At 36.2% G+C, this 23,640-nt stretch overlaps 1 protein-coding gene across 1 annotated transcript in view; it reads right to left on the bottom strand.

The window, feature by feature from the left end:
- LOC114937461 (Smg6 nonsense mediated mRNA decay factor) overlaps positions 1 to 23,640 on the bottom strand; it is a 100,744-nt gene that overhangs the window by 14,647 nt on the left and 62,457 nt on the right. The window contains 4 exon segments of the mRNA XM_085485103.1: positions 18,567 to 18,770; positions 19,574 to 19,747; positions 19,930 to 20,033; positions 22,312 to 22,430. Of these exon segments, the coding sequence (XP_085341229.1) occupies positions 18,567 to 18,770; positions 19,574 to 19,747; positions 19,930 to 20,033; positions 22,312 to 22,430 (601 nt within the window).

Genomic DNA, 23,640 nt, shown 5'->3' on the forward strand with positions numbered 1-23,640 from the left:
TATTTTTTTTTTTTTTTTTCCGAACAAAATCTGGATAAGACGTAATATTTTTTATCTAATTTATAATCGAATATTGTAACAATTTTTATGCAAATTTATATATTAGGTTGTAATACATGCACAGGGAAAATTTTCTCTTATAATTTACCCTGAAAATCATGAATCGTGACAATATGGTATTGGAAGAATTTTATAAGAGTTTCTCTGATTAATATTTACCGCAATAAAATATTAATATTTTTTTATCTAATTCGTTTTTTTTTTTTTTTCGAACAAAATCTGGATAAGACGTAATATTTTTTTATCTAAATTTATAATCGAATATTGTAACAATTTTTATGCAAATTTATATATTATGTTGTAATACATGCACAGGGAAAATTTTCTCTTATAATTTACCCTGAAAATCATGAATCGTGACAATATGGTATTGAAAGAATTTTATAAGAGTTTCTCTGATTAATATTTACTGCAATAAAATATTAATATTTTTTTATTGTGGTAAATGTTTAATCGGAGAAACTCTTATAAAATTCCATCCCACAATTACCATGATTTTCATGCAGGGTAAATTCTAAGAAAAAAAATTCTCTCCGTGTATAAACCAACTTATGCGCAACACCTTTTCCGTAAATACAAAATTTATTGAATTATTTATGAAGATTAAATATTTTTTACTCGAATAGTCTCAACTGAACATTTAGAAGCAACGAAAAAAAATCAAAAAGATCTACAAAAAAACAAATACATTTTCAGGATTTTTAAAGAAGAAACACAATTCCAGAACATTTCAAGAACGGCTAGACACCCTGGTTTTCGCAAATTAATGTGATCGCTCAAAATTTGTTACTCGGCGACGAATCTGCTTTTAAGATCGCGTTGTCAAGTTTATAAATATAATCCTCGGAGGAGAAGAAATAGATCGAGTTTGTAATTTGTAAGATCCACTTTGGAGATATGACTTTATATTCGAGATTTTTCTGATTAATATTTACCACAATAAAAATATTAATATCTACCACAATAAGATATAAAATATACTCGATTAATTTTACTGTGTACCTATTAATATTTTTTATTGTGGTAAATATTAATCAGAGAAACTCAAAATTCTTCCAACACTATATTATCCTACGATACATATATTGTATTTAGGTGTAATAATGCAAATTGATCTCGTCAAAAATATTCGCGAGAAGCTGAGAGTTTTGTAAGTAGGTTACGATAAAAACAATCTAATTTTGCTCAGATATTGAATAAATAAAACGCACGAGAAAAGAGTTGATGGAATAGCAGATTCGAATAAAAATTACACGTTTTCCAATCGATGAATAATAAATGTATCATCTGCAACCGGATAAATTCGTTTTGAGTGATATCAATATTCAAGGTTCTAATTTAGCATCATTTAAATTTACGATACTTTAGGAAAAATCGAAAGAGAATCAAATTTATACCTATTTAAAAGAAATAAAATCAAGTTTGTTATAAGATTATAATTGCTACAAAGTAAGAGATCAAAAAATGAATCAAAAGAATCCGTTATCATGAATAAATGTATCATGACACATGAGAAGATAATGTGAGCAGATAATAATAAATTATTTACGGCAATTATAACGACAAGCCGGTAATTTATGGTAATTGTTAACTGTAAACTGGTTATGGTAATAATAATTTAGCATTTAATTCGTGCGTGCATAAGAAGAACACATAGTGGAATAAGAAATCAAAGTCAACGATTAAAGAGCTAATTTTAGATAAAAATAATAAGAGCGGGAGAGAGTGTAACAGAGAATGAAGTATCTCGGAAAGAAGAGAAATCCATGTTTTCCATAAGTTACGGAAGTTACTACACGTTGATAAACGAAGTCGTATCATTACGACTCGTATCATCGTGCGCTTATATTGGCAGCATACACGTTTCCCATAAATCAGGCGAATATCCAGCCTCGCCGGTCGCCAACGATCGGCGTGTATCTGTTGCGCCATAATCGTTACATCTGTTACATGGTAATCGTTATCGTTCCAATTATCCGCGGATTTAACCGGTCGAGAGAGAAAGAGAAACAGCGATTGAACGAAAGAATACGCTGAATTGCACGCAGATGCAGATTACGTTCGGTCTCGATCGACGTAATTTTCATATTACATCATGGATTAAGGAGTTGAGTTTCAACCGCGAAATCATATGCGAAAATTATCTATTTTTATGTTCCTTTTTTTCTCAATACTATTAATAAAATTAAATGTTTTTTTTTTCATATGTTTTGTGTTACATGTTGATCGATGCTTTTAATTAAAGACAAGCTTCTTAATATAAAATAAATTTTAACTGTTTGTAATGTTTGATAAAATGACGAATTCTTTAAACTGAGTCATCACATCATAGTTTATTTATTTCTCAACAGAATTGAGGAAATGATAATCGAACCCAGTGATTTTTCGAGAAAAAGATTAACATTTTGTTTTGAGAATTTTAGCGCAACTTTTGTCTAACATTTTTTTTACATATTTAAATATATTTCCAAAAATCATTTTCTATAAAAATATGAAAATGTCTCGGAAATTATTCATAGTTTTTTAAATAAAAAGAATTTTAAATTTAAAGAATTTAATTCATTTTTAAATGTAGTCTACCTCTTAAACTCCCGTAGGATCTTTTTTAGAAAAAACAAAAAAAATAAAATAAACAACTCGTGACTATTTTATTGATTCGAAATGTCACCATATGACGGAATCGCGCGGTGCATATCCATGGGAGAAGAGGAGTTCGATAAATCGCAAATAATATCACATCTATATCGTCCGCGCGTACGATTTTACGAACGCATCCCAGACTAGTCCTCTTCGTAAATTATAGATTTGTCATCAGTAATGCGAGTATAAATATCTTGCACGTTTTTTCGGATTTGCATCCGACCGTCTCTCTCTCTTTCACTCTTCCTCTTGAAGAATGACGAGGATAGCTTGCCTTCCTCGATCCCGATAATTAAACGCTTCGCGCGACTTCTTCCGTATATATATATACACTTTGTAATAAACGCTAATTCATTACGCAGGCTCCATTTGCATGCATATAGAATGCTCGTTATGCATATGCCGTGCAATCGCCGTGAAATACGCTTGACGATAATGAGTCAAGTTTTCCAGAATTATATCGCGAGTCTGTGAAAATCGCTCGCGCCCACGCAATTAACGCTACAGATGAAGCAAAAGAGGCTGAGAAAGAAAGGGAAGAGATCGGAAATTTATGAGAAAAAAAAAAGATACGAGCTGATCGGAAGCAGAGGCGAAGAGAAGACGGAAAGAGCGCTCGTAATTTCGTCCTGATTTTATTGGCCGCGTACGTGGAATTAGCGAGTGCCGAGTTACACGGACGATATATTACCGAGGAACCGCATTTATAAATGCAACCGACCTTATACCCATATATATATATATGTGTATAATGGTTCTTGTAAATCGGATCGCTTTACCTCTGCGACAAGAGCGAAGGTAACGTCTCTTCAGCTTTTGTTGGGATTCTCGAGACCTGTTGCGAGATGACAAATGACAGGTGGTGACAATCAAGTAAATCCCGCGGAGAGATTTTCCAGGGTGTCTAGTGAATTTTGAAAATGAAATTTAAGAACATTTCAAGGAAATTTGCACGATTTTCCAATAGCGTGTGATAAAGATGTACAAAGAACCAAAAAAAAAAATTGTTTTCAAGTCGATATAAATTGCACGTTAATGCGAAATTTAATATATGCATTACAAATATTTGACATTTTTTTTATATTATATTATATTTGAACTTTTTAAATCTACACAGAGAAAATTGTTTCTTGCAATTAGAATTTACCCTGAAAATCATGGTAATCGTGGAACAATATGGTATTGGAAGAATTTTAGCAATAAAATATTAATATTTTTTTATTGTGGTAAATGTTTAATCGGAGAAACTCTTATAAAATTCCATCCCACAATTACCATGATTTTCATGCAGGGTAAATTCTAAGAAAAAAATTCTCTCCGTGTATAAACCAACTTATGCGCAACACCTTTTCCGTAAATACAAAATTTATTGAATTATTTATGAAGATTAAATATTTTTTACTCGAATAGTCTCAACTGAACATTTAGAAGCAACGAAAAAAAATCAAAAAGATCTACAAAAAAAACAAATACATTTCCAGGATTTTTAAAGAAGAAACACAATTCCAGAACATTTCAAAAACGGCTAGACACCCTGGTTTTCGCAAATTAATGTGATCGCTCAAAATTTGTCACCCGGCGACGAATCTGCTTTTAAGATCGCGTTGTCAAGTTTATAAATATAATCCTCGGAGAAGAAGAAATGGATCGAGTTTGTAATTTGTAAGATCCACTTTGGAGATATGACTTTATATTCAAGGATTAAGTTTCAAGGTCGCTTACGAGGAGTAAGTATGATATCTAAAGTGGATCTTACGAATTACTGATTCATACTTGAATCTTTGCGCGGTTTTTCGAATGCAGCCGGAACTTTCTCAAACCGTTCATGTTCGTTCTATCCTGCAGGAGAGAACAATATGGACCGAAATTAGTTTTTCGTTCCACTTCCTTCCCTTTGCACATTATTATATCATAGACAATGGGCGGGATACCGAGAAAGAAAATACTAAAAGTTCATTGTCTGATGAGGAAGGAGACTCATTTCGAACGCTCGAGAGCTCGGTAATGAAAGGTTCATTGAGGTAATATATTCGCGAGCCACACCGCAGACTTTCAAGACCTGTGGGGAGAATCTGTGCTTCCTTTGCAACTAGATCCTCGGCTTTAACTACACACCGAGAGTATCTCGTTGCAACGACGCAAACATTGACATTGTCACGAGCTACACGAATCTTCCTTTTTTTTTCTTCTTCTTTCTCTTCCTCCACTTTCGTTTCTGAAGAAAGAAAAGCGAGGAAATAGAGAAGGAGAAAGAGACCCGAAGAAGAGTGAAAAAGAAGAAGAAGAAGAAAGAATCTGTTTGCACTGTCGATGACTCGACTAACAGAAACGACGAGAAGTGGTACTCGCTTTTCGATTTTCGAAGGCGCATTCCTGAGATATTTCTCGCCACCGTCGAAGAGAAGGTAAATCGAAAACTGAGAAAATGCTGCGAGACACACTCGATACCTACGTAAGCCGAGGCAAGAAACGTCAAGCTTCCCTTAAGGCGCGAAACCCGACGAATCGAAAGGAGAAACTCCTCTCTTGCTCGGCTCCCGTATAGCGGAATGGTAAAGTAAATTGTCGCCTACGTTATACGAGTGGAAACGATGTCGCGGATGCCAAACGGCCCGAAAGCCCTCGACAAGATGCGGAAAACGTGGTGCGCGAAGAAATCGAGGAGAAAAAAAGTATCGAGGGAGGAAGAATGATGTCAGAAGCAGAGAACGCTTTCTCGCGTGTATTCGAAATTTCATATTTCCAGCCTCTCATATTTTAAAGGGCAAAGCCTTTACTTAGCGAGAGCTTTCGCTTCCCTTCTAATTCACCTTTTCTCCTCTGGAAAGACGAGGAGCAATTCACGTCCGCAGGATTTTTTCCATGGAGAGGCATGATTAAATTTGTTAATTTGAATATTTTTATATTAAATAAGATTGTAAATAAATTCCAGTGTGCATTCACAAAAAGAGCAAATGCTTCATTTTCTTTACTGATTCCAAGGAGAGGCAAATGTCTCCTCTTGGCAACTCACGTGAAAATCAGTGTGATAAAATTGTTTAAATGAATTTATAATTAGTTGTATATGAATTTATAATTAATTGTTGCGATGAAATGTATCAAAATTATAATTTTTTTTTTATGTATCTTTTTATAGATTTACTTGAAAACATTGTATTTTTACTAATTATCTATAATAAATGATTGCCAGTTTGGTCGACTTTTACCATTGAGGAAAGATTTTTATTAAATAAAATTGTAAATAAATTCCAGTGTGTATTCATAGAAGAGCAAATGCTTAATTCTTTTTACTAATTCCTCTTGCAGAAAATTTGACAAGTTTCTTAACTTTGAAACATCTGCGATTTTATTATCCGATAAATCGTTTCGAACCACACCCTGACCTTTCGCGAGCTCGGAGCGGCATGATTCATTTCACGGTAAATTAGCGCAGGGCAGAAGTGCAGCTTCGGTGGCGACGACTACGACACTCTGGGGAACCGAATGTTCCCTAATACCGCGAAAATTAAAGATCCGTTTTCTCGCGGGAACCGAGAACAGTCATTCAACCGTGCCGGTCCGGCGTCGAGGGACGACCGAGGTACAATACAACAATGTCCTTCTCGCGTCGGCGACAGAACCCTTAGAGGGTGGGCTAGAAATGTTATCTCGAGTCTGCGGATGATGCGACGAGGGTAAAGTTCGACCGCGCGGTGGCTCCCGCGGGATCGTCTCTCGTAATATCTCGACCATAAATGTTGGAATATGACGGCCGGTATTCGGTTACACTCGCGCCAGAGTACACGTCTTTTTTATATATGTACACAGCGAAAGACAGAGAAAAACAAGATTTGTTTAGGGGAGAAAACGAGAGCATCTCGCCGAAATATAAGCGAAGGGAATAATATACGCAACGTGTGTGATGAGATTTTTTTTTTAAAGCTCAAATCCTCTCCTCGTATGCATCTCTATTTCGTTCCTCTTTAAATTTTATCGTCGAGATTTTTTTTATTTTTGAAAGAAAATATTAATAGATGGTTGAGTATAAAACTGCATGTTTTATATCAGAAAATTACATTTGATAATAAAACAGCGGAATAAGATTGATTTTGAAATACATTCGCGATATTAATAATTTCTCAGACTGCATTAATTAAATAATTTTATCTTTGTAAAATTATTGTGAACGTCAAACTGTCAAAAAATGATGCAGAATATCTCATAATTAAATTATTTTACCCTTGTAAAATTTGATAATAAAACAGCGGAATAAGATTGATTTTAAAATACACACATTTGCGATATTAATAATTTCTCAGACTGCATTAATTAAATAATTTTATCTTTGTAAAATTATGGTAAACGTCAAACTGTCAAAAAATGATGCAGAATATCTCATAATTAAATCATTTTACCCTTGTAAAATTCTGAACGTCAGACGTCAAATTTAAAGTCCCATATGTTAAAAAAATGACATGTTATATAATAAATTCTCGCACGGACGATGATTAAATCTCCCCGTATTTTATTAATGAAAAGAAGCAAAACGGCGAAACATCTCGCGTACGCCGCATGAATGTGGGTTCCGGCTAATGTCGGGCCAGCGTGAAAAAAGGGAACCGACGAAAATTCGCGGACGTTTTACGTGCCGCTGCGAGATGAAATTCGGTACGTGCGCCCTGCGGAGCCGGTGAAATATAAGTCCGTACCCAGCAGGAAATGTATCCTCGCGAACGAGAAGAGCGCATTGCAAGGGATGGACCTCGTCACGACAGGTGTCTGTCTCGTCGCCGTACGTCCGGTGGGATTTATCTCTCTGATAGGTATAATTTATTCATACACGTACACGTACACGCGCACATACACGCATCGTTATATGAGGCTGGAATGACGCGCGCTGTTGGCCCTCGCCGGAGAAAGTAACGAGAGCGCCGTAAATCACAATAAAGCGTATCGTTTATTAACGACCTCATTTAACCGCGGCGAAATAACGTTCCGGGCCGAAAGCCGCGGCCTCGCCACGCGCTTTACATGGCCAATCGCGCCGCCATTTATATTCCGAACGGAGCGTGTATGTTCGCCTAAACGATCGGCCGCGGAATCGCGATAAATTATCCATTATGCGGAGAATACGCGAGATATCGATTTGTATAGGTCTCCTTTTCTCTCTCGCGCGCGCGCGCGCGCGCGAAACGATGACGAGTTATACGTTTCATACGCCATAAACCCGCGGTGCGAGAACCACAATGCCCGGTATGCCCCGGGGCTATTAACAACACAGGCGTATCAACAACAATGGCGAACCGTCAAAACGCCCGCGCCCATTACCCTCGTCGAGGCCGATACGCCGATTGTTAACCGTAGTCGTCGGCTAATTAATTGAACAGCGTTATGAAGTTTCGATGTGGCTTGCTAACGGAATACCAATCGGCTTGTTTGGACGAGTGTATAAGTGTATGCGTGTGTATGTCGATGAAAGAAAGTTACGTCGATCAACTGTCACTTTCGGATAGCTGTTACTTTTTATTGCTAATAGAGAATACCGATTCGAAAACGAAGAAAGAGAGAATATCGTGATTCCGATAGTTAAAATAAACATCTCTCAAGAGTTTGATTCATCTCTGAGAATATCTGCAGAGAGAGTATTTGCCTCCCTTGAAATCGGTAAAAAATTAAGCATTTGCTCTCCTTTTGAATAAACACTAAAATTTATTTGCGGATTTAATATAAAAAAATGAAAATAAAACAAAATATTTTTTTTAAATTAAGGAAGAACAAAAATTTTAAAAATAAAAATTATATCGATAAAAGAAAGTTACGTCGATCAACTGTCACTTTCGGATAGCTGTTACTTTTTATCGCTAATAGAGAATACCGATTCGAAAACGAAGAAAGAGAGAATATCGTAATTCCGATAGTTAAAATAAACATCTCTCAAGAGTTTGATTCATCTCTGAGAATATCTGCAGAGAGAGTATTTGCCTCCCTTGAAATCGGTAAAAAATTAAGCATTTGCTCTCCTTTTGAATAAACACTAAAATTTATTTGCGGATTTAATATAAAAAAATGAAAATAAAACAAAATAATTTTTTTTTAAATTAAGAAAGAACAAAAATTAAAAAAATAATTATATCGATGAAAAAAAGTTACGTCGATCAACTGTCACTTTCGGATAGCTGTTACTTTTTATCGCTAATAGAGTATACTGATTCGAAAACGAAGAAAGAGAGAATATCGTGATTCCGATAGTTAAAATAAACATCTCTCAAGAGTTTGATTCATCTCTGAGAATATCTGCAGAGAGAGTATTTGCCTCCCTTGAAATCGGTAAAAAATTAAGCATTTGCTCTCCTTTTGAATAAACACTAAAATTTATTTGCAGATTTAATATAAAAAAATGAAAATGAAACAAAATAATTTCTTTTTTTTTAATTAAGAAAGAACAAAAATTAAAAAAACAAAAATATTATGTCCCTTCTGGAAAAAACCCTGCCCATGTCTAAGAATAATCAAAAATTGTTCTATCTTGCGAAAAAAATGTATTAAATATATATATATTCAATAACGATCTCGATATAAATGATGGAGATTCTTCGTCGATGCATCGTCTTGAAACAACAGCTACAAGGAATGAATTTCTCTAGGAACGTTCGAGCAAAGTCAAGCTATGATAGCAACCGCTCGGAGAGAATGGCGCTAACAGAAGGTAATTACTCCAGAGTAATTAGCTATTAGAGAGCTCTCAGACGACTTCCTCTCTTCTTCTCTCTCTTCATCTTTGTGTGTTCGTTCATCTCTCCTCCGTTTTTCCTAACTCTCGCCATCGGTAGTAGACACACACGCCCATAATTGCATTTCGGTTTAATTGCACTTTTTATCGACCATTTGTCGCGAAAGGATTTCCGAAGCGACGTCGTGCGACGAATAAAATATTATCTCTGCGAGAGAGAAAGACGCGTGCGGTCATTTATACCGTTTACTTTCATTTCGTGCGAATTATTCGCAGCTATTAACTAAGAGCAAATGTCCTTTTTTATGTAAAATATTTCATGCATCAGGAAAAAAAATACGTGCGTATATATGCATTTTCTACATTCGCTCAAGCATCGATTTCTAAAGTTACGTCATATCTACACAAATCAGTATTAACCCTAAGGACACTTATAGTATCGTAAGAGCATCCTAGAAGTACGACGATTAATTCTTTCGCAGATGAAGAGTAATTAATTTCAAACACAAGTGCCCTTTCATAATATCTCTCGCGAAACACTTCTTCATCAAAATTGTTCAATGTGTAATATAGAAGAATTGAGATCTCTTCGTAACATTCTATGTAAATATGTGATAAAAGATATAGATAGGCTTTATAAAATATAAGTGTAATTATTGCATAAACAGGATAGAACAATTAATTGTGCGCTAGAGGAATAAAATAACAATATTTCATTTTAATAATTATCTACAACAATGATAGAAACATGTTAACCTTGGCTGGACTGTTTACTTTCAACAACGGAAATATAATGAATTATAAACTCGAAAAAGACAGCGAACAAATGTAAATTCAAAGATAAATGCTTGAATGCTACGAAAATGAGAAATATAAGATTGATGTTTATCACAACTTCAAAAAATGTTCATCTTGTGATTTAACATAAAGCTTTCAGGTACTTACTATATAAAATTACAAAAATATGATTTTTTTCATATCCTCTAATATAGCTAAATTACCGATAAACGAAACGAGTGTAAAAACAATCAACGAAATAAATACTTGAAATTAAATTTACATCCTCGCAGAGGGCAAAATTTTATGCGGCCGCATAATTCGAGCAGTTTACGAGTAAATGGAAGTAGAGATCCGAAGAAATTATCTCCTCGGTCGCAATTTTCGCTCGTTCGCAGCTCGAGAGAGAACATCGGGCTATTAATTTGTGTGTACGAGATTTGCACACGCAAGAACGCAGAAAAACACGATGACGGGCTTCGCACGGAAGGGTAAATGAAAATTTCGCATACGCGAGGCCCGGCAGTGATCTTAATTACGGTACGTAAATTAGAGCCCGTTTAGGTACACGCTAATGCAATGTTTCCTCGTCGAGGCAGAAACTGCGCAAACATTTGTCGGATCGCAGGACGAATAAAAGGAAACCGCCAGCCAAGGCGAAACCGAGAGGATCCGCCTCTTCCATCCGTTAGGGAGACTTAACGTCGTGAGGGTAAGAGAGAGATCGCCTTGTTTTTTTTTCCTTCTTTTTAAGATACGCGAGTTGAAACTCTTTTCAACCATCTTCTTCGCGTTCATCACCAGAGGCAAATTTTAGATATGCGCAAAACGCGTAGGATCTTCAAAGAGTAATAAAGAACCTCGCAATAAAGGGAAGTTCCAACAAGAAGATGTATTTCGGACTTCTCTCACGCTCTCTTCAAGTTATCTGGCAATTTCGATTTTTTTTTTCACAATTACTTTATCGACACACCATCTTCAATCTCGATTTTTTAATCTCTAGCGTTGTTTTTTCATTTCATTCATTATAACAGCAAAAATTTTTTTGATTATTCTCCAAAAAATATATTCTGTCCCGTCTCTTCTATCCTCACAAGTTTTCCTAATAAAATTCATCTAACCAACTTAATTAACTTAATGATTTAATATTTGCTCGAATAATAAAATAACATGATAACGAGAAAGAGCGAAATGTCATATCATTCAAGATGAGATTACGACAATCTATAGGGCTCAAGACCTCGGTCGTTCATCCATACTAAAGACGCCAGTGCTCATAACTTTGTGAATGTTCGCGATCTAATAACAGAAATACAGAGAGAGAGAGAGAGAGAGAGAGGAAAGGAACGCTGAGATGCGTTGAAGAAACGGCAGGATGGAGATTCCAGGATAACCTTCGCATCCGCGGTGAGCATCTAGAGAAAAAGATAGAGAGAGAGAAAGAGAGCTCTCCGTATATGAAGCGGATTTAATTGGCGTAATAAACCTTTAAATAGAAGCCTCGCATATAGAGAAGCGAATGGCGTGTTAAGAGGTCGTTGGAGCCGTTTTCTGCCTCTCGTGGAGCCAGTTTAGATACCCCGAGATCCGCGAGAGAACGAAGGACTCGCAAGGTATTGACGCATAAGAACGCGAGGGATCGTAATAAATTAATAGCACACTTCAGAATGGGGTACGTAAGCGATTATTTCATCACAGTTTCGCCGAGAGAGAGAGAGAGTGCTTCAAACGCACGTGCGAAAGTCACGTTCCGGCAGAAGGTAAACTTCAATCGGATAAACTATTATTAAACCGTCGTGCTAATTTATTTATTAGAGAAGCGCGACGAAAAGAAAAATAATGTAAAAATACAGCAAAGAATTTACTTGATAACTTTTGACACCTTACCGCACCAATATGTTTATGGGAGACTCCTAAGGTTATTTGGAGACGATTTTTCCTCAGCGAAAATGTCATGTATCTTTGTAACTAAGCTTTAAATTAAAATTCTATTAAAGTAAACTTTACCCGAAATTAACTACAAAAAGCTTTTATTTTCAATCGTTTGTAACTCGAAAGTTATTGATGATGAGGAAAAGTCGTCTCCAAATCGCCTCAAGAATCTCCCATTAACATACATATGATGCAGTAAGACATCCTGTATGTTTAGCACTTTTTTCTTTATTTGTCTAATCGCGGCTTTAATTACTGTCAATACATTATACTACTTGCTTTTCCTTTAGTTTCCGAAAGGAATCCAAGTTTATAAATAAATGGAGCCTACCTCTAACAGAGAGATGAGCCGTCCCATCCGATATTATAGCAATCCTGCGATGGAAATTAAGGCGCAGGCAGAATCTCGAGTATGATTCAGTATAGAGCGAATGTGCGCGGCTAAAAAATGTCTCGAGGAAATGAATCGTTTTTTGCAACATCCTTCGGCGTGCGTTACCGTTAGCTCGGCCCTTGCGATCGGCTTCTCGGCCGCTCTTTCCGTTCTTTTTCCCATAGATCGCGCCCGGTCATCTCCTCGTCGTCCGACCGCAACGAGAGGCAAACCCGTTCGATATTTCAACAGCGGGACACAGGCGTAGCGAATGCTTGTTATGTGTAGAGCTAACCCATTTCATATCTCAAGCAGCGTGTAAAATGCGTATTAATATGTCGTATCTCCTTTCCATTTTTTTCATCGACAAACGAGTTCTCGCTGACGTCTCCCGATTTTAATCTCGCGGCGTTAAAAGGAGAATCTATTTATGTTTCAAGAGAGACTGGACTCTAACCATTTTTTTTTTTTTTTTCTAAAAGAGCAGACACGATGAATGAAATATTGCCATATCGCGTTGGAGCAATTATTGTAAACATTTCCAGAACCTGGAAGCTCTTCCGAAAGATCGACTATCGAGAATGACTTGTGGAAAAAAAAGTAGGAATCGCTTTTATGAGAAATACAAATTCGGCAAAAGCGAGAAAAGGAGAGAGATGGTTATTATTAGATATCCTTCGTGTACACCGAAAGAATCCATGGTTAAGACGCATTACGATGTTATCGCGAATCCGTAAATCGTACATGGTTCATCGACCAAGCATGACGGACCACCGTCGTGCACAAAAAGGAAATATTATCGAAGACCACGGGCGATGCAAATGAAGGATTAATTGGTTACAGTTAGCGATGTATGTATATGCATTCCGGTTCTCTGACGCAATTCGCTCGCGTTGCGATAATATGCCATTTCAGGGTGTCCAGCAGACTCAATGACAAAAATTCCTTGATTTTTTCAGATTTTCCAAGACAAAAAATTTATTTCTTCCCTGACTTTTTAGTATTATTTTTTTTCCAAATATATAATTTGCATATATTTATATGATAAATCAATTAAATGTTAAATCATAAAATCCTTGAGATATTTTTACGCTGTAGATGAATCGATTTTTAACACAGAAAATTAGCGTGCTGGGAGTCAAGAAAAAGTTCATATTTATTTAATAAAAAATTTCAAATTAGTGAGACAAATGTAGAATAATGTGAAAAAATCCAGATAAATACACGGAGAGAATTTTCTCTTAGAATTTACCTTGAAAATCATGGTAATCGTGATCAATATGGTGTCATTAAAAATGACACTTTGCGCAGAATAATAAGTGTGACTAATCAGGGTGTCCAGCAGACTCAATGACAAAAATTCATTGATTTTTTCAGATTTTCCAAGACCGGAAATTCATTTTTTCCCCGATTTTTTAGTATTATTTTTTCCAAATATATCATTTGCATATATCTATATGATAAAACAATTAAATGTTAAATCCTTGAGATATTTTTGCCAACAATGAAAAGGTTCGGGAGTTAAAAAACAAAAATTTAAATCAATTATACAATCTGCGTTATGCACGATAATCGAAAGAAACATGTCACTATTATAAACTATTTAAATAATCACCCTTTTTATTTATATTATATTAAATTTTTTAGTTTTGTCTTTATCAAACACATTGAAATAAAATAACACGATGATGAAAATATAAATTAACGAACACGCTGTAGATGAATCAATTTTTAACACAGAAAATTAGCGTGCTGGGAATCAAGAAAAAGTGTATATTTATTTAAAAATAAAAAATTTCAAATTATTGAGACAAATATAAAATAATGTAAAAAATCCAGATAAATAATGAAACACTTCCTGACTTTTCCCTAACAATTCCAGATTAATAAAATTCCCTGACAATGCCCGGTTTTTCATCTATATCGTCGAATGTAACAATTAGGCCGCGATTGGACGAATCCGGCGCGTGTTTGCGGAAAGCTTTTTATTCGTTTCGTAAATTATATATTTTTTTATATAGCAACAAGAAAGGAATATATCGTTTTAATCGACGTGACCGACCATGGGGGTTTACAACTTCTTCGCCGGGAGAATGCAATAAGCATATATGACGAGCAACGAGCGAAATGTGAATTTGATTGTTCGGCTCTGACACGGGCAAAAAATCTCCGCAAAAAAAGCATGCCGTGTAACGTGGCTATTTGCAAAACACGCGACTTTAAGCAGCGCTCTCGTTCGGCACATGCCGAGTGTGAAACGATCGACGAAGCTAAAAATAAAGATTTCATCACGCGATAAAATCATTCCTAATGAGAATTGATAAAATCCATCATTTATGTAGAATTATTGGGCAATTAGGGGCAATGTAAAGGTCTGTAAAAAAAAATTGGACGAAAAAATTCATACGCATATATTTCCTGAATTTTATATCCTTCGAGTTTAAGAAAGAGTATTAATTATGGAATTTTTTTGTTATATATGAATAATCCATCCATGTGTTTATGTAGATAATAATATATTATCACGAATTTTTGGATCGTAAAGCAGCAAATGTAATTTTTCACGTAACTGGTTTACAGTTACTGATTTTGATGTTGAGTAATGAAATCAACTCGATGTTAATTAATTAATTAATTAATTTCTCTCGAAAAAGAGCAGTTTACATTTCACGGGTTATTCGCGAGTTTTCGCCCACCGGAATTATGGAGATGAAAAAACGGTACCTCTCTCTTTCTCTCTTGACTCGAAATAACGCGCTCGGCCGAATTATTTAAATCCTAAAATACGGTAAAATGAAAAAATGATCCCCGCTTGAAAGACGAGCGACTAATGTATAATCCGGTTTGGAGTTTATGATTTAACCGGTTCGCAACACTTTGTCATACACGAAATTTTGTCGGCCAATTAAGCCGCGTAGTTACTTGCGCGAATTAATTTGCATTAAGGTAATTCAAAGCTTGCGGGATGTGTGCAAAACGCAATTCACTTTACTCGAGTGGTATAATTTAGATTCACCGTTGTCTGCGGAAAAACTGGTTTCAAGGTGTTATACGCGTGCAACAGGATTGTTCTAGATTCCGAGCCGGGTTTATTCAGGCGTCAAAACTGACCCGCGGATTTCAGACGGTTGATTTCAACGCGACATAGTATTCCGATGGCGTTAAAAGTGAGAAACTTTACCCTAAATTTTCGTGAGAAACCGTACTCTCTTAAAGAGACACGTGCGATCATGAAAAATTATTTAAAATAATAATTATCATCTCGAAAAAATGTATACCATTGAATCATACATTTTATCATTAGTTTCGTTGCAAATTTAAAATATTTAAATATACAATAAACAATAATAAATATAAAAAAAATTAATATTTCTATAAATAAATAAATAAATAATACATAACATAAAATAAATGATAAATATATTAATACATATATTAATACATATAAAATAATAATTAATATCTCGAAAAAATGTATACCATTGAACCATACATTTTATCATTAGTTTCGTTGCAAATTTAAAATATTTAAATATACAATAAACAATAATAAATATAAAAAAATTAATATTTCTATAAATAAATAAATAAATAATACATAACATAAAATAAATGATAAATATATTAATACATATATTAATACATATAAAATAATAATTAATATCTCGAAAAAATGTATACCATTGAACCATACATTTTATCATTAGTTTCGTTGCAAATTTAAAATATTTAAATATACAATAAACAATAATAAATATACAAAAATAAATATTTCTATAAATAAATAAATAAATAATACATAACATAAAATAAATGATAAATATATTAATACATATATAGTAAACGAATAAATGAGTCACAATATTTGATACAACACGAAATATAAGTTTAAACAGAAAAAACTACGTATTACGATTAGTTTTCGCGAGTGCTAAAGTCTTGTATCGAGGAAACAAGTTAGACCAAGGAAAAAAGGACTGAGATTTGCCGGGTATAAGATGCCAATACAAATTTAACGTAGTCGTTATCCCGCCTTGCGAAGGGAAAAGCCGATCGAATGTGGAAGGGTCCGAGTAAAAAAAAAAAAAAAAAAGCAGAGTATCCGCGAGAAAGACGACCTGCGATAAAACTTCATGGGACTATCGAACAAACTACCGACGGCTACGATATCGCTGTTATTTATTTCGGCGAGGTCACACTGGTCTTCCGCTGAACTTTATCCTCGAAACAATTCTACGATCGAGAGCTACGGGATATTCCGCCTCCAGTTTCGTTCCCCGATAAAAGCGTCGGTCGAGCAATTCAAGAAATACGAGGAACGACGAGAAATTTATTTACCGATTTTTCAGATAGCGCGATGAAAAAAATCTCACATTTTTTCAAAGAGAAAATCACCGTGATTTCATACATCAAACATGGATAATTGCGTAAGTCTGTTTGCCTCTGATTAATTTCCCAGATTTTATCGTATATTGTTCATTTATTTTTTGTCTTTGTTAACATAATTTAAACATATATATACAGGGTGTCCCAGAATTACCGTATCGCATTAATGGGAGATTCCTGAGGCGATTTTTCCTCAACGAAAATGTCCAGACATCAATAATTTTCGAGTTATAAATGATTGAAAATAAAAGCTTTTTTGTAAACTAAGCCTTGTAAAAATAAATTATTAACAAAACTACATTTTTTAATTAATTTCAGGTAAAGTTTACTTTAATAGAATTTTAATTTAAGGCTTAGTTACAAAGATACATGATTTCAAAAATTAAGAACATTAAAAAAATGATGACCTTTCTCGATATTTTCGCTGAGGAAAAATCGCTTCAGGAATCTCCCATTAACGTGTGATACAATAATTCTGGGACATCCTGTATATATGTATTGTGTTCGTACCTTCGCGAAACTGAAGCTTATATTCATGCTTAAAAAAATCGAGCTGAAGAACAGAACAATCGCGCGTGTATAGGATCTCTGGCCAGCCTACTCCTTTCCCTCGTGTTCCTCCTTTTTTTTTCCTCGAGAAGAAAGATATCGCTTCGAGAAAAGAAGAGAGTACGCGGCCGACCACATAGTATGCACAAAATCCGGCCCCAAGCTGGGGTAAGATAATAAATATGCAAAAAAGAGGAGTTTCGATGCCGTAAATAAAAACGGGCTTGCGTGCTATGCGAAAGTCTGCGGTGAGAGAGGATCGGGCGATTCGAAATAAAAGGACGGTAGAGAGGCAGAGAAGGGTGGTGTGACAGGGGTTGGTGGAATGCGAAAGAAAAAAAGAAGAAAAAAAAGTGAAGAGGAGGAAAGAAATGCAGCCTCTTTCTTTCGCGAGAAAGCAAACGCGCGCGTTGTAATCTCTTGATTTCGTTCGACTTAGCAGCGATGAATGTGTTTCACTGGTACTTTGTCGGCCTTTTCGAGACGTGGAGGCAGGTCGAAGGTGGACAGAAAAGCAAAATATTTAACAGCGATATCCGTGGATGATGGATATATCTTTGTCAGTGAGATAAATTTAAAAAAAGGTCAAATTGATCCTTAAATTCCCAAATGCTGTCACGTGAATGAATGATAAAGAATGAATTTTAATTTATTCGCGTCTGTTTTAATTATCTTATTTTTATTCGCGCTCGTTTAAAATAATAATTCGCAGATGAGTTATTCAACCGTTTGCTTTTTATAAAGATTTCAGTCTTCAAAAATGTGTCAGAGTATAGAGATTATATTAGATTAATACGATAAAAATGTTTTCAATATTATTTTTTCTAATATTATCAGAGATGATCATATTTCATCACACACTTTGTACCTATGTATAAATGTCCGGTTGAGCAAGGATTGATGGCGATAATCGAGGCGATTATACCGCAGTATTGTTGATAAAATAGAAATAGGAAGTATAAAAATTCTACGATCGTTTATCGTTTCACAGCGACAATGATCGTCAAGTGATTTTAATCCAGGCAATTTCGACGTAATAAAGTAGCGCTTGATTACGAAGCCGGTTTATCGCGTCGACGAATCGATGCATCATCCCCGGCTATACGCAAAGAGGTAACGTAAGATATTTCTCGTACTCACCTGTACGCGCTGTCGATGCCGATCTTGTTTCCGCTGCCGCCTCTCGAGTTCTTCCTTCCTCTCGATCAGCGACCTTATCTCGACAGCCGCCACGGGAGCCGTTGCATCGTCGGGCACATTGCCGCACGAGGGTAATCTTCTCAACGTGGAAATCGGCTCCTCCTCTCCTTCGCTGTAACTCTCCACCATAAGCTCCGAGTCGCTCTGAAAGTGAATTAATTCCGTTCCCGGAATAATGAACCGTGGCAGAGATCGGATTTAACGGAGCAGAAATTCCGAAGAGGTAAATCTCGGTCTATAATTCCGCTTCGATGTAATTACGAGGTACTTTCGTAATTACTTTCGCTATGTTATTTTATTTAACTAATTTAATTTTATATTTAATTTTTGATTAGCCGGATAAATTATTTTAATTCGATTTTTGCATCTAATTGGGACTGTTCGTGTTGAACTATTTTTAATAATTTAAATTTATTGTTAGCGTATTTCGCCTTTTAATTTTGACATAATTATTTAATTTATTTTGACATTGTATTGCGACTTTTTGATAGAATTTTTATTTATATTTATTTATTTATTATAATGTTTATTGCGCACTGAAGAAGACTGAGTACAGTTCGAAACGTTTGTAATTGGTTTTTTTAAATTCAAGTTTTTCCAAGATTTATAATAATTTTTTATTTGCTCGTTACGCATGACCTCGTAATATTTAATAAGTTATCATTGTGTTAATTTAATTTTTCTATTTTTAATCGTTATTTTTTTTTATTAATAATTTTAAAAAATTTCAACAATATTTAAATAATTTTTTATTTTCGCATTATTGGAAACCCACTGTGTTAAAAAAAATTGAAGCTGATATTTAAAAATGACTCTTCGCGTCTCTTTCATCCGCCATGTCGAGTCCGGAAAATCGAATCCGGAATCTGCGGAGCTCTGTGTTGTAGCGCACCGTACGCATTTTCTGCGGGTTTCTAGCGAAAGATTTATGACAGTTACCAACATACCTGTGTCGGCGGCGAACTCGGCGAACTCGTGCTCGAAGCCTCGACCACGGAAACGTATTCGCTGACGCCGGTCTCGCTCTTTTGCAGTTTCAACACCGGTGTCTCCAAGCCGCACAAGAACACTTGACCGAAGAAGAGAATCTTGCTTATCCTCAGACACACCTGAGCCACTTCCTGAAAACGTATCGCGAATTTCACCAATGATAAAACGCGGAGGTACTCCGGTGATACACTGATATGCTAAAATTCTATTCCAAACTTTAAAGAAAAATTTTTTTTTTCCAAGTAGAAAAAATAATCTATTTTAAATTTATTATCAGCAATAAAAGCACCGATTTTAATGCGAGGTGACCTACCATGTCTTCCGTTTTCTTCACATAGCAAGGATCCTGCGGATTCAACATGAGCGGCGTGAATCCCGCCAGCGTAATATCTTCCGGTAATTTCACAAGCTCCAGATCTAAAAGCAAACCCAAAAAATTCGACTTGTGTATGCGCAATAAAATCCTCGTATGAAATTCGTAAATCGTGCCAAATCGAATCCTTTTGCAGAGACATGCAGAGAATTGACCCCGAATTTATCCGCAAAGATCCATATCACGTATCGCGAATCGCGAAAAGAGCTCAGATGATGTTTATGCAACGTTTCTTAGAATGCGCTCGCATTCTGGCAACCCATCGCCTTTCGCATGCGGCATTAATAAATTCTGATAATGCAATATCGTAGAATAATAATCCGCGATGTAAAATAAAAGTTTCCAAAACCTTTTCTTATACGTAAAAATATTAAAATGGTGTACGAATATTTATTATTTATAAAATTTTTATCTATCCTTTTTCTTTGATATAAAAACACTTTTTGACGTTTCGAAATGTCATAATATTGAAAAATATTTAAATTTCGGTAATTAATAACGGAGAAAGTGTTATACACTTCTCACCTGACGATTTCGGGACGCGCAATAGTTTCTACGTTAAGGACGCGCGAAAGGCTGAAGAAGAGATCGTGATTGCGGAGTTGACAAACTTATAAATTCTAGTCAGCCAGCGTGATCAACCCTACCTCACCGTGTGATATTCACTATGAGCGACGCGCGCACTTGACGTCCAATACATACGTACTCGGTTTAGAGGTAAGTATACCGTGAGCAAGGACGCGTCGCGAAACTGGAACGCTCGTTTCCAGGCGACCAACCGTTGGAAGACCCAGTTCGCGATCGCGAGCGATTTATGAAAATAGTAGCCGGTGATTTGAGAAGGAAATGGGAAAATTCGTCGCGAAAATTGCGCGTATTCGCGACGATTTCAGCTGGTTCCGGGGGTTCCTTTAACTCGGTTCCCAGACAATTATTTCTCCTTCAAAAATGGATGTAAAAATTAATCGATCGATGACGTGACCACTACATCTCCTTGTTTCAAAAAATGTCAGAACCATCGCGACCATATATTACAATGTTTCTCGAATTAAAACCGATCAAAGGGGCTAAGTGTATTTAAAGGAATCACAAACGCCGCGGTGTTTATAATTTTTAAAAAATTTGTTAAACACAAAATCGGTAAGTTTGCACCTTGTTTCTATATGTCTATATATCTTAATCGTGGAAAAGCATTTATTTTAATTAACCAATAAAAAGGAAAGGGTGCGCAAAAACAAGACTCGGGTTTAGGATCCCCTTAAGAGTGATAATGGATCCTGCGCAAAATGATCCGCGACCTGAAAAGCTTAACGGTACCATTTGGTCAGATACATCGAGGCGATATGCGTGCCAGATATGCGTAAGGGAAAAATCGAGGGAAGACGTCGTCGAGTCGTCTTCGCGGCTCGCGAGATCTACACGTGAATGAGCTTCGGGGCAATGCAATTTGTGTATTCATAACGTAAACGCGGCGGGCAAACGTATAGTGGCGAGATGCGGCTCGCACGCATGCTGAAAGACCATTGGCCACACGCTAGTAAACGGCCGCAAGAGAATGGCACTGCAGTGGTCATGTCGAACGTATTCACCGTTACGCAACCGTCGCGCCAGCTACCTAGCTAAGGGTCAACAGACCGGTCACCGACTTCGCCGGCTCTCCTCGAGAAACTCGCGGCTTTTTCGATTAAGCCTGGTCCAGGTCGGCGCTTCCAGAAGAAGAAGAAGGAGATAGCTCGTTCACCTCCAAACGATAACGTTTTATCGTTCAAGTACCTACTGGGAAATTTAATTTTCCCGATCTCGCAGACCGAATCATCCCAAACGAGTTCGGTGTTAACCAGGGTGTCCAGCAGACTCGATGGAAAAAATTCCCTGACTTTTTCCAAGACCAGAAATTAATTCTTCCCCTGACATTTTAGTATTATTTTTTTCAAATATATATAATTTGCATATATCTATATGATAAATCAATTAAATGTTAAATCATGAAATCCTTGAGATATTTTTACGCTGTAGACGAATCGATTTTTAATAACACAGAAAATTAGAGTGCTGGGAGTCAAGGAAAAGTTTATATTTCAAATTATTGAGACAAGTGTAGAATATAATATGAAAAAATCCAGATAAATAATGAAATTTCCTAACTTTTCCCTGACAATTCCAGATTTATAAAATTCCCTGTCAAATATATCGGTAACTTAATTAATTTCTCAAGTCTGGCGATTTTTTCCACTTCTGATTTTCTTTTAGTTTTAGATAAAACGATGCAGAAAATTGTTTGTCGTCCGCAAGAGAGAAAGTACATTAATTTGAACGACGTACCTTTGCCCTCTTCGCGATCTTCGGTATCCTTGCCCTGGATCAAGGTCGTCCTGGTGTAATTTAATTTTTCTAGAAGATTCACCATCGTTGCCAACCTGCTCCACGCGTCTCCCGGCGGCCTGTAACAAACGAGTTGAACATCCTCTCTAAATTTCACGATAACGTGCATCCGGAATGAGAGTCTGAGCGAGAATCGACCGCGTCACGATAAAGATCCTCTCAATGATTTGGCAAAAACTCTCTCTAATATATAATCTAAAGACGAGGAAAAAAATTCTCGACAATGTATCGAGGTCAAATGTCAAATTTATTTTCTGCGCGATTAAATCGGTCCTACTTTGGGGGATTATTAAGTCGTCGAACTGATGATTTGTGATTCGCGCCGCTTTTGAGATGGTAATCCTTAATTCCCTAAAGTATATTTTTTATCGAGAATTCTTCCTAACGTTATACTTGACGCCACCGTGGCGCCATGAGAGGCCGATGACCTTTCCTCTTCCTCCTTTTATATACCTCTCGGTAATATTCGGGACTCGTAATTTTCTACGGATTTCAGATTCCTAATTATTGTTTTTGTATGAGTGACGGCGTAAATGCCCCGAAAATGCTCGCGAGGCTTGCCGGCTGTGTAAACAACACTTGCTCAAACATTTGCTTACGAAAAAAAAAAAAAATGTTAAACCGAGTAATTTGCTACTTGATTTTCGTCGCTACTGGCACTGACACACGAGGTAAATATTTTCGGTCTCTGGACCATTCGTCACGCGACGAAATATTCTCGCCGCAAGGTACGACAATTACCGCGCGACGTGACCAAGAATCTCCCTTTCCTCTTTCTCACAGAATAAAATTCTGTTTGCCGAAAATACAGCCTCGGTGCACGAAAAGGTGCCTTCGATGAGATATCCCGAAGGAGAATATCTTGCGGTTTCCGAGAGCGATTACGATGCGCGGCGTGAACGCGCGTTCACGAATTTTCGCACGCCTCGTTCGCGTGCGCGATATTTCTCGAGGTATACGCATCAAATAAATCCGAGGGCTAATAAAATTTATATCCGGACCGTTTCGCGAAAGAGACGAGGAAGCGTCCTCGCGCGAATATGATATATCCCCCACGCGACTATTTATTATCAACGTCGAGAAATTATGTATTGGAAATTATTGCGACGAGGGAGAGCCGCGTAATGCGCGGATAATAATAATAGATCACGAATTTATACGCGTTTAATGTACTTCGCGAACGACCGGCGGCGGCTCGTTCCGCCGACGTTATTAATGATCTACCTACGGCGGAGCATACGTTTCCATTCACCACTTCCGTATTACTGT

The sequence above is a fragment of the Nylanderia fulva genome, unplaced genomic scaffold, assembly GCF_048542155.1.
Source record: "Nylanderia fulva isolate GAGA-0341 unplaced genomic scaffold, ASM4854215v1 Scaffold34, whole genome shotgun sequence".
Classification (NCBI taxonomy): domain Eukaryota; kingdom Metazoa; phylum Arthropoda; class Insecta; order Hymenoptera; family Formicidae; genus Nylanderia; species Nylanderia fulva.